The 15,886-nt window shown below is 47.1% G+C and overlaps 2 protein-coding genes and 1 long non-coding RNA gene across 6 annotated transcripts in view; 2 read left to right on the top strand and 1 right to left on the bottom strand.

Annotated features, from left to right (window-relative positions):
* ZER1 (zyg-11 related cell cycle regulator) overlaps positions 1-7,753 on the top strand; it is a 21,714-nt gene extending 13,961 nt beyond the window's left edge. Inside the window, exons 13-16 of the mRNA XM_051636335.1 lie at positions 105-293; positions 1,228-1,325; positions 1,723-1,825; positions 2,913-7,753. Coding sequence (XP_051492295.1) covers positions 105-293; positions 1,228-1,325; positions 1,723-1,825; positions 2,913-2,970 — 448 coding nt within the window. The 3' untranslated portion in view covers positions 2,971-7,753. The remainder of the gene's footprint in view (positions 1-104; positions 294-1,227; positions 1,326-1,722; positions 1,826-2,912) is intronic.
* Positions 6,552-10,708, bottom strand: LOC127392449 (uncharacterized). Of its 4 annotated transcripts, none has more exons than XR_007891267.1 (3): positions 10,625-10,708; positions 8,657-8,871; positions 6,552-6,772 (listed from the first exon to the last, which is right to left on the bottom strand). It is a non-coding gene; the product is annotated as an uncharacterized LOC127392449 (long non-coding RNA). The 4 variants fall into 4 exon arrangements; XR_007891269.1 differs by lacking the exon at positions 10,625-10,708 and adding an exon at positions 9,796-9,875; XR_007891268.1 differs by lacking the exon at positions 10,625-10,708 and adding an exon at positions 9,766-9,847.
* Positions 9,952-15,797, top strand: ZDHHC12 (zinc finger DHHC-type palmitoyltransferase 12). The gene is made up of 5 exons (XM_051636343.1): positions 9,952-10,369; positions 10,632-10,768; positions 11,691-11,777; positions 13,089-13,255; positions 13,824-15,797. The coding sequence occupies exons 1-5, from the start codon at positions 10,285-10,287 to the stop codon at positions 14,131-14,133; spliced, it is 786 nt and encodes a 261-aa protein (XP_051492303.1). The 5' UTR covers positions 9,952-10,284; the 3' UTR covers positions 14,134-15,797.
* The last annotated feature ends 89 nt before the right edge of the window (positions 15,798-15,886 follow it).

Raw genomic sequence — 15,886 nt, 5'->3', positions numbered from 1 at the left:
GCTAGGGCAGAGGGACTGCCCTGGAGCTCTGCTCCAGCATTACCTGGAGACTTTTAAACCTTTGGTGCATCAACACCTCTAAATGATCTCTCCTCTCTTGGCAGCAACTTGCTGGAGAGCAAAGCAGATGGGATTGAGGTGTCCTACAATGCCTGTGGTGTGCTCTCCCATATCATGTTTGATGGTCCAGAGGCTTGGGGTATATGTGAGCCCCACCGAGAGGAAGTTGTAAAGAGGATGTGGGCAGCCATCCAGAGCTGGGATATCAACTCCAGGAGAAATATCAATTACAGGTGAGGAATAGAGAAGTTTGCCCCACTCCCCCAGAGCCAGGATTATCACAGGAAGGGAGAACCAAGAGAGAGAAGGGAAGAGCTAGAGCCCAGCATGGAGGCTGTGCTCAGAGTGAAGGAGAAACATCCTCAGGGACACGTGCAGTGAGAGTTTTACAGCTTCCTTTGAAACACGTCACACAGGCTCCTGAAATGAGACAGCTTGCCTGGCAGCTCCTATGGGAGAAGCATGGGAGTCCAGCAGAATTTCTCCTGCATGTTTCTGGTGACACTGCATGGTTAGGAAACCCATGATCAGACTACCTGGGTCTGCCTAAGCATTCTCTGAGACTGCTGTCCTTTGCCACCTCCTCAAGTCTGTTTGCATCTGAAAGTCTCATGGATTGCTGTAGCTTTCACTCTTCTTTGGGGCACATTTAGACACAGTTCCCAGAAATCCCTTCAAGGATTAATACAACTGGTGGAATCCTCCAAAGCCTGTAAGAGAGTATCAGATACCCTGCATTCCCATAGTGCTGGGCAGGGATCCAGAACAAATGGCATTTCAGAAGAAACACAGCAACCACTGCTTGTGAGCAGCCAGCTCTGGCTGGGTCTAAGGGTGCTTTGGCCCCTCTAAGGACTGATCTGTGCTGCTGGGTTTCAGCTGTTGTGAGGAAATGACTGAGAGAGGATGGAAATCAGTTCTTGGACTCAGCTGAGTTCATTGCAGCTCTGTCTGGGCAGCATGTTCATGCTGAAATGGCCGGGCCTGTGAGCCTGCCAGCATTGCTGTGGGACACTGCTTAGTCCTTGGTGCCAGGATCTCTGACATGTCAATGGATTTACTGCTGTGGTATCTGTGAGCGCAGAGTTTGCAGTGCTCTGAGTGGCAAAGGGGGCTGAAAAAAGCACCTCTTGGATTTGTAACAACTTCTGCAATGTTTCTGTGCAGGTCATTTGAGCCCATCCTTCGACTTCTTCCACAAGGGATCTCCCCAGTCAGCCAGCACTGGGCCACCTGGGCACTCTATAACCTGGTCTCTGTCTACCGTAAGTTCTCTTCCCAACATCACACCCACTGCACTGTGAGAGTTGAGGGTTTGGATCCAAGCTTGTTAGTAGGAAAAGTCTTCCCGGTTTAGCTATGTAGGTAGAGAGAACCTTCTTGGAATGATGCAGGAATATCCAGGCATCACAGCCAAACAGAACCCAATGGGGCTTAGTTGGTAGGAAATTCCTTCCACGTTTTCATCCTTCTGGTCATGCTCTTGTGTTCTCAGCCATTTTGTGTCTCCTGTTTTCACACTCAGGGCACCCCTCATAGGCTGGCCCCATAGAAAAGTTTTATGCCTTCTCAGGCCACAGGCTTCTCCTTACCCTCCTGCCACCCTCTGCACCACTCCTGTAAAGGTTCACAAGGACCTGATTTTATTCTTTTTCTCTGCAGCTGACAAGTATTGCCCACTGCTGATCAAAGAAGGTGGGATTCCCCTTCTGAAGGACATGATTAAAATGGCCTCAGCACGGCAAGAGACCAAGGAGATGGCCCGGTAGGAAACCAGTGCATTAACATCAAACATTCCATCTAGATTTAATTTAGTTTTTATTCTTCTACATCAAGTAAGGCTACCAAGGTGGGGGCTGTGCTGGTGTGTACAAGGGGTAGGTAGCAAACACAAGGGAAGAGCAGGAAAAAGAGGTTGAAAACAGAAGACTAGGGTGGTGTTTATGGGTGGACAATGCACACAGATCATTGGGGTTGATGGAAGCTGGGAAAATTGGCTATAGAAGTGGCTTGTTGGACAGGGGAGACACATGATTAATTGCAAATGATGTCAATAGTCTCCAGTCATCACTGTTGTCCTTGTGTGGGCTCCCTTTCCACAATCATATTGGCTTGTCAGTAAAATTGCTGACTGCACAGTTACAAAGAGGATTTTTCAAAATGAGGGCAGAGTCCATCACCTTTGTGACCTTCCCAGACTTACGTCTTACATGACCTTCCTTTGCAGTCACTCCTTCAGAGTTCTAAAAGCCAGCTGCAGCTTCTGATCATTGGCAAACTGAGCTGTAATGTCACACCTGCAGGATAAATACAAAAGAGAGGCAGGGATCAGCTGGGAGTACATGCCATGGGGTGGGCAGTGAGCATTCCCCACAGCTGAAGGGGCTGTGAAGTGCTGGAGGTGACTGAAGCCTGCAGGAGGGTCTCACAGGCAGGCAGGTCGTGGGGATGGGACAGAGCAACAGTGGGAAATGAAACTAATAGGAAGAGCAGGGACAGGTGACAGCAGAGTGAATGGCAAACATCCATGTGCATGTGTTCCCTGATGGGGTTCAAAGTTACCTGGTGATTTGGAGATGAGGATGATGAAGGTCACGTGTGGATCTGGATGAGTACTAACATGACACACATAATTCCAAGGGGATGAACCCTGAGCTCAAAGCTGCTTTCGTGGAGTGTAGAGGTGTTGACACAGATCCTGGTTGATGCAGATCTCAGAAAAGAATGTCTGCTGCACACAGTGTACATTTACACAGAGATCAGGCTGTTGGACAGTTACGTTACTGTCCCACAACTGTCATGCAATAAGCTTTAAACTAAACCCTCTCTCCTTGTCCTTATTTTATCCATAGGAAAGTTATAGAGCACTGCAGTAACTTTAAGGAGGAGAACATGGACACTTCCAGATAGAGGCAATCATCTCATGCCTCTTGCCAGCACTGTATCCAGCTTCTCTCTAATTCACTGTACATAGGGAGGACTCTTATCTTACCAACTCGCCTGTTGGAAGGAAACTTTATGTGTGTGTGTGAGACCCTCAGTAGATGAAGGTGAACAGGGGAGGGGGGGAGGGACTTTTTGCACAACAAAAATGCTTTCCTTAAATTAGTGGACTTTTTGTTATGAAGTTTCAGGTTGAAGTTCTGTGTGTATGATTTCTGTATAAAAAGAAAACAACAAAAAAAACCAACAAAGACAACTACATTATGTATCTTTTAACCTTTTTATTTTAGACCACACAGAGAGCCTCAAATGATCATGAGCTTGAAGACCTAGTTGTGTGATCACTAGTGTGACATTTTTATTTCCCCCTTTTTAGAAAAAAAATCCCCTTTAGCTGTATTGCATGAGGTCCTGTAATGTCTGCAAGAACACCAGTCCTGAATAGGTATTGGCTGCTCAATGGGGTTACAGGCAGCAAGGAGTTATTTATTTGGATGGAGAGGTTGGGGGACTTAATATCAGAGTTAGATGAAAAGAACTGACCTTTTTAGTGATATTTGTAAATGGAGGAAACAAGGAAGATTTTTCAAGTCACTCCTTTAAGGGCTTTTTATAGAAGACTCACATTAATGGAGGCACTGCTAATTGTATGTGAGTCATGTGGAAGTAAAACATTCCCATTAAAGTCAAGAGGTCTGTTTTGTCCCCTTTGTCAGTGCAGTGGGATCTGCCAGCCCACCCAGCCTCCTAAGGTCAGGGATGACGAGTAAAACCAGTTACACATCCTTGGCGACACAGAGCTTTGCTCTTGAGGGGACCTGTGCAGCAAGGAACAAGGTTCACAAAGGGCTACACATCTTCATTCCAGTCCTTCACCACCTTGTTAGTTGTGTTCTGTTTGATGTGGAAGGGCTGCAAATGCCAGAGAGTGTATTTCCCCTCTGCAAAATAAGCTCTGCTGGGCCCTGGTCCAGAGCAGCCTGTTCTACTTGGGCAGGTCCCAGTCATGGACTGGAGCTGTTCTCCTCAGTCAGCATCCCTGCAAGCTGTGCTCGTTGGCAAACTCATCTCCTTTCCAGGAAGCTCACTGCAGCACAAATGCTGCAGCTGGAGGTGCTAAAGTCCTCTTCTGAGATTGGGGAGTGTCTGGGCACCCTTTGGAGTGTGATGTCATGAAAAAGCACCTCTTGTTCCACCCCAACGTCTTCCTCTTCTCCTGGGAAGCAGAAGGCCCTGTTCTTATCTGACTCCCAAAGCACCATGGCTCCAATTTATGTGATGTAGGTGAGAGGACAGTCCCACTGAGGTGCTCTTCACCTGTAAGACTCCATACCTATAAAGGCTGAAGAAGCCAAAGGCCAAGGGTTGCCTCCCACCCAGGCACTCAACACCACCACGTGCAGCCCATGCTCAGAGCCCTCTGCTTGCCACACTGTCACAAGTCACAGATCTGCCCTTAGAAGTGATTTAGGAAAGATGTTGTGCCTGGTAGCAGTGAGAGGAGCCCATGGCCAGGTGTGTTGGGACATTTCAGGCCTCTGAGCACAGCCTCACTGCTCTCCTGTACACATTGCTCTCAGATTTGACTCGCTGCTATGAGGTTCTTCTAGTGCTCAGAGTTAATGTTGTTGTTGCTGAGTACATTATAGACAGATCCTAGACAGACAAACTGACACTTTAAATGACAGAACACAGCTGCCCTGGAGAGGTTTACTTTTTTCTGCCAATATGGTGTTACTCAATGTCTTCTATTTTTATTTTTCCTTTTAACCATACATCATTTGTTTTGATATTGTCAGATCTGTACTTTCTTCTTTTAAGTGTTTTTCAAACTTATATATATTTTTGTGTCACTTTGGAATTGTTTTCATATGGTTTGCAAAACTTGACGAATTATACTTTTTTTTGCAGTTGTTTGATTGAAATGTATTTTTCTCTCTCTTATTCCTGCTCCCCAAGAATTGGTGTCCCTAAGAAGCTTTGAGGCAGGGAAGCTTATCTCAACATCTGTTTTCTGTATTTCTTGCTAATCTTCCTTCTAGATGCAAAACTAAGAGAGGCTGCAAGTCCTGCCAGCTCAGCCTCAGAGTATTAGGGGAGTTAGGCTTTGCTTGTTTAATTCTCCATTTAGTGCTGCTGTCCTTTTGAAGTGGTTCCACATGCCAGTGCCACCCACGAGGCTTTCTTCCTTTCTAATGCCCACGTAGCAGAAGCTCCTGCCACTAAAATCCTGAATCATATGACAAAAAGCACTTACAATTCTCAGTGTGTTGGAAAGGTGGGAGTGGAGCAGAAGGGGGACACGTGGCAGATGCGAGAGGCGTCAGAAACACGTGTCCCCAGAATGCAGCTGCCACCCTGGGGAGGCAGCTGGGGCTCAGGGACCTGTCTGAGGTAGAGCAGCCCTTAGCCTTGTGTTTAACCAAACCACCAGGCTTTACACTGAGATTTTGGCACAACTACAGCAGAGTTCATGGACAAGCCATGGGTTGGTTCCATCTGCCTCCAGACCCCAGAGGGTTGTTGCGTTTTTCAGACCAGTGCCTCTCTTGAGTTCAGCTGTTCCTGAGACCTTGCCTGCTGCAAGCTGGACCATGGTATCCCAAACTAACAAGATCCAAGCTGCATCCAACCTTTGTTTCACACTGTGAAGATAATCAGTCCTCACAGCTCACATATCCTCATCAAGCTGTACCTGACCCTGAATCGGGATAAAATGATTTCAAATTCCCAGCAACATGGACATTTAATGGAGCCAGGCCAGCTAAAGGTTTAGCCTTCTGAAATCTGTCACTGATCCCAGAGGGAAAGAGGAACTAACTATATTCAGTTATACCTAGCTACACATTTTGAGGCAGGCCACCAGCAAGGTTAAATTCCTGAGACAGCACTTTAAAAGAAATAGCACCCCTGTTAGAGTAACATGAGCTTTGGCTATAAGCTTCAAAGTCTTCAAGCCAACAAACTCTGTGAGCTGAAAAATAACATTTACTTTCAGCAAGAGGCAAAAGAGAGAAAGGTATCCTCTGAACACCTAAGAGTAGTCCAGGAATTCCTGTAATCAGGAGTTTGAAACTAGGTTGTGCCTCAGTTTCCCTCACTGAAAGAATCAGAGTTGTTGCACCCTAGGGATAATGCAGGTACCATGACCTGAAAGCACTTTCTGGAGGCAAAGAGGAGTTAATTGCTGCCATAGGTCCAGCACTCAGGAGAGACCAGGATGGTTGTCTGCAGCCATCATTCCAATAATCTGCAAAGGATGGGAGGGCAAAGTGATTTTTTTATGAAGGTCTGATGCAAAAGGGGAAGTTGGGATACCCTGAAATGCTTGACTGTCCTCTCAGAACTTCCAGCTTTGCTGGAGCAAAGGAATGAACCAGGAGACTTCAACTCCACAGATAATTCTAGAGCCAAGAACCAACCCTGCCCAGAAAACTAGAAGAGGGTTCTGTGTGTCAAACAAGAATCCAGCTGAAGAGAAGTTATAGTGTGCAAAGATAGGGCAGAGAGGCTCCCTGTGTTCCACAGCTGTTGTATCACTCAGACTCTTGTTCATGTTTTCACTACTACATTTCCTTCAATATTCAAAAGCTCGGCAAGCAGAGCACAAACAGTTCAGTAGTTCTCTGCAGAGACTGTGCCACCACAGGAACCCACTACCTTGACTGTATGGAGTTTCCATCCTGGCTGGAGGACACCTCGTTCAGTGGCCCAAGTCCTTGGTACAGCAGCCCTTGGCATACAGGGTGTCAGGCGTCTGCCACGTCCTCTGGAAGAGAGAAGAGAGCAAATGGGTGGGCAGCTTTCCACAAGTGCTTCCATTTTACAAGATCTGTGGGTGGAATTGCTTGTAACAATTGGCATCTCTTGGTATGATGCTTAACAGCCAGCAGCACCAGACTCCCCTAGAGCAAGCCAAGAAACTTTAGCACTGCTATTTGTGGCAATTAGTAAGGTTGCAGATAATTCATCTGCCCCATCATGGCTGCTATTACCCTGCACCTGCCTAGGAGCTGAAGTGGTATCTGTTCAGCACTGAATCCTACCCAGCTTCTCACCTTGGTTGGGCTTCTGCTGCAGTCACTCTGACTGAAAGATGAGTGGGAAGAAAAGTCTTGGAGCTGTGAGCCTATTCCCTACTCAGCACTTGAAGAAGGCAACTAATTACCAGTGGAGCAAGAACTATAGGGGCATCACCTTCAGGCAAAATGTTTTATTGAGACTATGTAGGGAGGAGCCTGCCACAGCTGGAGTGTTGGAGGGCAGCTTGGGCTGGAAAAGAAGAGAATGAAAAGCAGGGAAACAGCTGGTCTCCACAACCATGTGTGTGAAGCTCAGAGGGTAATGGTCAGCAGGCTCAGACGGGGTCTGGATGAGGGACAGCTCTTGAAAAAGGAACGAGGGAGATTTCCTGCTGAACTGAAACACTTCTCTAGCAGGCTGTATTTTGATTTAATAGAATTGTCACTGATTCTCTGTTGTTTTTAAAGTAAGTTTTTAAGCTAACCAAATATGTGTTTCCTTGTTTTGCTTAATGAAAATAACCTTGGTTATAATGAGAAAGTGTCTCCTTTAACTCTGTCCTGTGACCTGCCTCATGGTGAGAAGCCTGGTTCAAATGTTTGTACATGGTGAAACCAAGCAAAAAGAAAAGAATACACAACTGTTGCTTCCTTACAATTCTGAATGAATTAACTTTTCTGTTGTATCCTTTGGATACCTGCTGTGTATTAAATCTAGTGCTGAACAATGTCTTCTTCCTTTGGTCTATGAATGGGGCTTATTTAGGTACATTATTGGTCCATTTGCTGTCATATATTTCATTAAAAATGACAGGAACTGCCATGTGTTGATGATGCAGTTCAGTGGCTTTTCCTTTCCCTGCTCCAAGGGATACAATGCTGTTTGCCAGTAGAAAAGAGGCGTGGAGGAAGAGAGCATTGTTAGGAAATCATGTGAGAGGAGAAAAAACCAAGCAGCACAATATTTGAGTGTACAGATTGCCCCTGAACTCTATAACAGATCTGTGGCTTGCATTCCACAGCATAAGCTTTGCATGTGGGCAGAAGCTGAGTGCTTCAGCAAAGACTCTAAGTCAATCTGCTTTAATTTGAGGCCAAGTGTGACTTTCTTCTTAAGATTCTAGTCCTGCAAGGGTTCAAGTGCCAGTTAATTACACAGTCGTTGTAAACTCTCTAAAGGATCATACACCAGGTGGGTGAAGGAGGAGGAGGAATCACATGAAACTGCCTCTAGGAAGGTGAAAATGTACAATGTTGTAAGAGTACAGAGATACCGTGGGCTTCCAGCAGCATGAAATTCCTAGCTGGAATGCCACAAGAACCTGGATTCTCTGCTCAGATACTTGTTAGTAGAGGCTTTCTAATTTCAAGCAGTCGTTTTGTTTGAAACCCTTGAGACAGAGATAAGCTCTGATCTCTGTAAGGCAGGTTTCAAAGCTGTAAGAAAAGATAAAAAGCGTAACATCCACCGAATTATCCCAATCCCAAAGAGAGCCAGAATTCATTCCTGAGGACAGATTATTCTAGAATACAAAAAATGTTTCTACTTTCAAGTAAGTAACATTGTTACTATTCAAATTACCTTCATTTAACATTTACACCTTTGCAAAGAACATAAAGTCACTACCCACCTTGTCTGTTTGTAGACAGAGCCTGATGTTACTTGCTGAGCTTCCTACTGTTCTGAAGGGTTTCCTCTGCAACTCAAGGCACAGAAAGACTTTCAGGATATTTATTGCAGACAGAAAGTAGCAGGGCTCTCTCATCCAAACTGCACGTGGTTTGACAAACACTGAAGCAGTCTACAAGGCATCTGAGGGAGGATTTCTGTAGGTTTTGCATCTACCTGGAATAGAGAAAAGAAAGCAAAAGGGTTTGAATGATTGTTGCAAATTTAGACTACAATTTTTATTAGCAGCTGTCTCAAGTAAATAATTTAAGTGACCTGGGCAGCCAGGTGCTTTTCTGGAATCAGCAGGTCATCTCTGCCTTAGAAGAAACTACAAAATTAAGAATTCCTAATTTGTGGTCAAACGATACCAAGGAATCAGCTGCTTTGCAGGTGCTGGAGGATAAATTTACAATGAATGTGATTTTTCTTTCCAACTTTTTACTGGGAAAGAAGGTAACAAAAGCAGCAAGTTACATGTATGTTAGAACTGAAGAGTTTTTAAGAGAAAACACTGATTTCAGAACTTTTACAGGCCTGTGGTGAGATTCATCTCCCCTAAATAGACAAGACACTCAAAGTGTGAATGTGTACATCTAAGCTAGTGGTCTTGGCTTTTTTTTTTTTTATGTTAGCAAAAGATAAAGACATATGCAGGGTGCAATTCAGGGGCTTTTAGATGAGAAGGACATTCTTTAGACATTCCTGCCTCCCTCCACTGCTGGCAGAGCAGCCCGGTGACTTCACGCAGGTACCAAGACTCCGCCACAGACAGAACTCGAATCAAATCCCGTCCTGGCGGCCTCCTACCCCCACCACATCAGGCGTGTCACAGGCTGCGTCTGCACTGCTAGGGCTGTCGAAACGCCGTCAGCCAGGCTAAACCTCCGCGCTTCTCCCGGGGGGATGGAGATCAACGGCTGGAACGGTCGCACCGGCGAGACCAGAGTCACCAGCCCCCGGGGCAGCGTCTCGCCCGGGCAGCGCGTCCCTGCCGGGCCCCGCTCTGACCCGCACGTCCCTGCCGGGCCCCGCTCTGACCCGCACGTCCCTGCCGGGCCCGGCTCTGACCCGCACGTCCCTGCCGGGCCCGGCTCTGACCCGCACGCCCCTCTGGCGGGACGCGCTTCAGCTGGCCCCGCCGCGGGCGCTGTTACCGGCCGCCCTGCCCACCGAGGCCGCCCAGCCCCGCAGAACCTGCTGCGCGGGACGCGGCGGAGGCCGCGGGGTGGGTGAGGGCGGGAGGACAAACGCATTTCTCCTGAGAGAGGCTGGGCGGCCGCACGGAGACCAGGGCAGCGGTGTGAGGGCAGGAAAGGAGGCCGGCGGGCCGCGGGCGGGCCTGCCCTGCACCTGGGGAACGAGACCCCCCTTCCCGCCTGTGGGAAGCGGATCCTGGGGGCTCAGCGCCCGGCCCGGCCTCGCCACGAGCCCTCGGCGGGGCGGACCACCGGGAGACAGACTCCCCGGGAGACAGACTCCCCGGGAGACAGACACCCGGGGCCGCGCGGAAGGAAGCAACGCACCCTCAGCTCCCGCCCCCGGGCCAGGCCCGGCCCCGCCGCCATCCCGGCCCGGCCGCCGCTCGCCATGGGCGCGGGCGGGCGGTGGGTGCGGGCGGCACAGACGCTGCTCAGCGGGGCGCTGAGCCTGGGGCTCTTCCTGCACCCCACAGGTGAGCGGGGCCGGGGGGGCGGCCTCGGCCCGGGCTGTGCCGGCCCTGCGCTCCGCCTCGGCCTTGGGGCCCGCCCGGGGTGCCCGGGAGCCCCTTGTTTCCGTTGCCAGCGTCTCCCCTTCTCCTCCCCTGACCCCCCGATTTCTCCTCGTCCCCCTTCCCGCAGGTGCGGAGACCCCTTTGTTAAGGCTAGAGAGAAAAAAAAAAAATCTTAAGCGCCTCCCGAGGAGCAGGTGCTCTCTTTCTGTGCGGTACCTTTCAGAGCTGCAACAGCAAGAGGAGCGCGGGGAGCTGCTGCAGCCGCTGCTCTTCGTCCTGCTGGTGCTGGGCTCCGTCCTGCTGTACTTCAGGGTGTCTCTCATGGATCCGGGTTTTGTCAAGTCTGAAGAAGAAGCAAAGGTATATCACTTCACGCGTGGAGGAAGGTGGTGGGGCTATAAAATCCACAGGCTTTTTTACTTTTTCCCGCTCCCACTCCGCTAGAAAGGGATGTTTCTGTTGCACTTGGCATAAACAGACCACAGGAGATCAGGCCAGGCAGCCTCCAGTTAATATTAATATTCTGTAATTGCAATAGGGTTCACAGAAGGTAAACAAGTCCTTTACACCATGCTCCTGTTGTAACTACACTGTGCCATTTAGGCAGAAGTCCTCTCTTGCATCAGGGGCTGCAGTACCCTGTGGAATGTATCCGTGACCAATGTTACACTAGTCACTGCTAAGTGGTACAGGTGCAAAAAACCTGAACTGGATGGCAAGCTTGGAAGAAAGTGCTCTCTGCAGCTCTGTTGAACTGTGTATAGATTTGTTGTTTTCTCAGAGGGCACATACACAAACAAGTTACAGTCAGGTAAATGGATATGGAGGTTTCAGTGACTGAGAGGGTCTACTCCCAGTTCACTGCCTTACAGATAGTGCAGGACAAAAGCATAATCAAATTTAATCATCCATCAATAATGTAAACATTAGCTGTGTTATGAATAAGAAGCACTGCTTATACTGAAAAGGCATCATTATTACATTTGGCAGTGAAGTCTAACCTTGTTTATTTTTGTCCCAAGTGTAGCATTTGGATCAGTGTGGTATCTAATCCACAATTATTTCTGCCTTTGTGCAAACAAAAATTCCTGTGATAGTTACAGTAGCCTGTGGTCTCTCACTGTGCCTCAACTGTCTGCAGCTTCTGTAGGAATTTGAGGGAATTATTTTAACCTTCCTAATGACAGAGATGGAACTGTTAAGTAAAAGGATCCAGACAGCTCAGTCACACCTGGACAGCAGCTCACAGCACCTTAATCACTCCCTCTCTCTTTTCTTGTAGGCAGGCAAGAGTGAAGAGCCAAGCATAGTGATACCACAAGTCCCAGGTCACATTAAGATGCGGCGCTGTGGTTACTGCCTGGTGCAGGTAGGAATTCCTAATGCCCTGCAACAGAAAGGGATGAGTGATTTGCAGGCATACATTTTTTTGGCAACATCTTCGTTCAGCTGTTGTTGCAGGTGGGTTTTTTTGGCCCTGTCATTGCTGCTCAGTGTTTTGGAGGCAGGGCAGAGCTGTGTAGTTCTGTCTTGGGGTCACCCTCCTGCTGAAGAACTCACAGAAGAAGTAAATAAAACTAGCAAATGGAATTCAGATACAGTCCTGAATTGAAAAGTGATCCAGATGAATTGTGTAACTAGAGGTGTTACTAGTGATGGACATTGGCATGGGTGCTATTATTTCAAGGCTGAAACAAGCCCCACACTGGCTCAGAGAAACAAGGATCTTTTGCAGTAGGAAAACTGTATTCTACATCCTTACTGCCATGTCATTCAGACCTTACAGTATTGTCAGAAAAGGTTATTTTGAAGATATCTTGATAGAGAGTCAGAATAGCAGTTGAGCATGACCTATAAGAACTACCAGTAGCTGTGAGCTTGTTTGGAGGCCTAAACCCAACAAAAATTAGCCTGACTTGTAAAAGATAGGGGGAAAATTAGAGCAATTAAACTAGCTCTTAAAACACTTTGCCTAAAGCCTAGAAATGCCTGTTTTCAGAGTGATCCTTATCAGTTTAATAAAATCCAGCATTATCTCAGTTTCCATAAATTCCAGAAGATTATCTACCAGCATTCAGCCTCCTGCAAGAGGAAAAGCTGCCAAAGCATCTCTACGCTTCTGGGAACAAGTCCTAGGAAGCACACCTGTACTGCTTTCCTCAGCCAGGTCTTTCATCTTCTCTATTCCTGGCACTTCAGCTGTTTTCCTGTGCAAGTGTCTTGTGTTCACACACAAGTAGAGACACTTCTCTCCTCTGTGCAGTCCTGTGAAGATATCTCATCCCTGCACACTTCCTGCAGTAGCTGTGGTCCTAGCTTTTGACCTCAAGACTCTGCTCATGCTTTCCTGAATGGAAAAGAGTGGCTCTATCTCCCTCCTTTGCACACTGGACTTCCTATGCATAGGTAGACAATAAAGAAAATGTAAAGATAGAATTAGTGGAGGAGAGTAATTTCATTTGAATCTCACTCATTTTGGGCCTGCACCAAGGGAATCGTGATCCCCTTCAGTCATCCTAGCAGTGTTTATGTTGTGCTGTTACCTCAAAATGGGAGTGCTTTTGGGACAGCACTGCTGTGCAGGAAGACAGTTTTGCATTACCTTCTCCCTCTACCAAACAGGGAGTTGAACAAGTGGCCTATTGCTTGTGGGTTTTTTGCTCTGTTTCTTGGTCTGCAGCAACCGATGCGAGCCAAGCACTGCCAGCTGTGCCAGCACTGCGTGCGGCGCTACGACCACCACTGCCCCTGGATTGAGAACTGTGTGGGGGAGAAGAATCACCCCCTCTTCATAGTCTACCTGAGTGTGCAGCTTGTGGTTCTGCTGTGGGGAGGTCACATCGCCTGGTAAGGCCTGGAGGTGGCACTTGGAGCTCTGGGGTTGCTGGCAGTTTTGATGCCCCTAGAGCCCCACTGGACATGGCAGTGACTGGGTTGGTTTTGTTTCTTTACCCCCTTTTGCATCCTGGAGATCAGCTCTTCTGAGCCTTCTAATCTGCTGAGGGACAACAGAGCTGATTAGTAGTTGAGCAGAACCTCATAGTTAGGTTGTTCATCTTTGTTTTCAGCTTAAATTAACAGAATGAACTGCAGTAAAAAAGCTAATTCTGCTTCAGTTGCTGGAACATGATCTTTGTTTACAAAGCAAAGTGCTGGGAGCCCCAGTGGGGTTTCAGCTGCACTCCTGCTCAGAGTTCACTGAAGGGGATTGTCTCTCTCAGCTGTCAGGGGAACCAGCATCTTTTAAAATCCTTAGAATCTAAGTCACCTAAGAGTTGATAGTGTATTAACTCTCTGTAGTACATAATTACTAGAAGTTCACTAGTTATGAGTAAAACTTCAATGTGCCATCAAGCTTGCTTGGCTTGCAGCTTGTTCTGCATCTGTAACTGTTTATTTCTCTTTGAATTGAAAGGTCAGGCCTCTCCTTTGAACAGTCGTGGGACTGGCTGCAACACAACATCTTCCTCCTCATCTCCTTCCTCCTGATAGTCATATTCACCACTGTTGTCCTGCTGCTACTGCTTTCACACCTCTATCTGATCTCCTGCAACACCACCACCTGGGAGTTCATGTCCCACCATCGCATCTCCTACCTGCGACACTCCGAGTTGGAGAATCCCTTCGACCAAGGGATCATCCTCAACCTCTGGAGATTCTTCTGTTCCTGCCACCTCACTGTATGGGAGAAAATCTATTACCACAGGAACAACGAGCCTGTCTAGTCCCAGTAGTACCTACCTGGTGGAGTGCCAACACAGCTGCAGGGGCTGGGTAAAGCTGTGCTAATGCAACTGCTGCTGTTCTCTTGCACGGAACTTCAGCACTTCATGAACTATGCAACGTGTTCCATACCTGTTCATCCTGCAAATTACATTTCAAGGATGGTCAGGGTTGTTTTTTATATATGAATAGCACTGTTAAAGGGGAGACACTGGTTCTGGGAAGGCCAGCAGAGCTGATTTCTGGAATGAGCAAAGGTATCTCTCTAAATGTACTTCCTTTTGCTATCTGCATCCACATCTCTCCAGAGAGGATGCAAGAGAAGTGTGAGCCTCCATGTTCACTTCTCTTCCCCAAAGTTTTCCTCTCCTTTTGCTGCTAGGGAAGAACAACTATTACAGCCAGAATCAATATAATTCCTGTGGCCTTTCTTCAACATAGTTCTCACTGTGAGAACTACAGCACCTTTTGTCAGTCATGTTGGGCACGTAATAGAAATATTTGAGTAAATATTTGGACAGTCAAAAGCAAATTTCATTTTGACCACATGCCCTAACATAATGCTTTGCACAAAGATTGGAGGCTTAATAGTTTTAATGTGGATGAGAAGCAGCTGTAAGGCACCAAATCCAGCTTATGAGATAATTAGCCAGTCCTTTGTGAGGTCCTGACCAGCTTCCTAACAGTTTTTTCTTGAAGTTTATCATCCTGTTAACAGTTCACAGTCTGTTTTAAATGAAGTCAGCAAAACCATCCATTTTTCTTTGGACAGAAAAGTGATATTTGCCTGCTGAATTATTTCTGAGGATAACTTCATGCTCAGGCCTTTCATGTAGCTTGTGTAGAAAGAACCCATAGCAGAGGTGGGTACTTCTTGCCTCGCTCAAGTGACACTGTTGGTAACACTACTACCTCAGCATTGTAGGAAAAGTTTAATTAAAGAATCCAAAGTTTCAATGCAGAGGGAAGGTTCTAGGATAGCAGCAAGCTTACCTGTTTTCCATGGCAACAAAAGGTCACACTTCAAGTTTCCACAAGAACCTAAAAGGAAGCTTGGGATGACCCAAATTAGCTTTAAAGGCAGAAAAGGCTGCAGAGTGAATTTTAGACCTGACCCTTTTCTGTTTAAACCCCTTGCCCCCCTGCAAAAGCAGCACCACACCTCAGTCAAAATTATTTTGTGCCTTAACTGCCTTGGCTCAGGAATTAACACCAGCTCGAGCACATCTGGCAAGCTGGTAGGATGCACTCAGGGTTTAAAGTTGATGAGCACTCATGAAAGGACAGTGTAAGTCACTAATACAGCAGTAGAGTCCAAAAGCAGTTTAAAAACAGCAGAAGGATCCCTTTTTTCACCAATTCCAGAGTTTTTAATCTGTGTCCGGTCTGGTTGGTTCAGGGTAGAAACTCCTATCAGAGGGATATCAGAACACTAGGACTGGTGGTACCAAACAGAAAGGATTCTGCAGTTTGTTTGTGTCACTGTGGCACCTGCTGAAGTCTGGCTCATCTGCCTCACAGCAATGTCTGCTTCTTGAGGCATCAGTCAGAAATTGTCAGCAGGTGCTACAGTTTTCCTCTGTTTGGTAATTATTTTTTTAAATGCACTGGGATGGTAATTTACAGTGTTTTTACTGTGAACTATACATTAAAATATTAAATATGCCTTTTATGGTTCTTTATTCCTCTCTCTCTGAGCCCAAGTTTATGTTTCACCTCTGCTAACAATCCACTTTACAGAGGCCTTGACCTTAA

This window comes from Apus apus, chromosome 19 (assembly GCF_020740795.1).
Source record: "Apus apus isolate bApuApu2 chromosome 19, bApuApu2.pri.cur, whole genome shotgun sequence".
NCBI lineage: Eukaryota > Metazoa > Chordata > Aves > Apodiformes > Apodidae > Apus > Apus apus.
The sequence above is the reverse complement of the archived record's forward strand: the minus strand, read 5'-3'. Positions and strand labels throughout refer to the sequence as shown.

Coding starts and splice junctions, on each gene's coding strand:
- ZDHHC12 (XM_051636343.1), top strand. CDS start 10,285: ATGGGCGCGGGCGGGCGGTGGGTGCGGGCGGCACAGACGCTGCTCAGC. Junction 10,370..10,631: donor GCTCTTCCTGCACCCCACAG/GTGAGCGGGGCC, acceptor GGTACCTTTCAG/AGCTGCAACAGCAAGAGGAG. Junction 10,769..11,690: donor AGTCTGAAGAAGAAGCAAAG/GTATATCACTTC, acceptor CTTTTCTTGTAG/GCAGGCAAGAGTGAAGAGCC.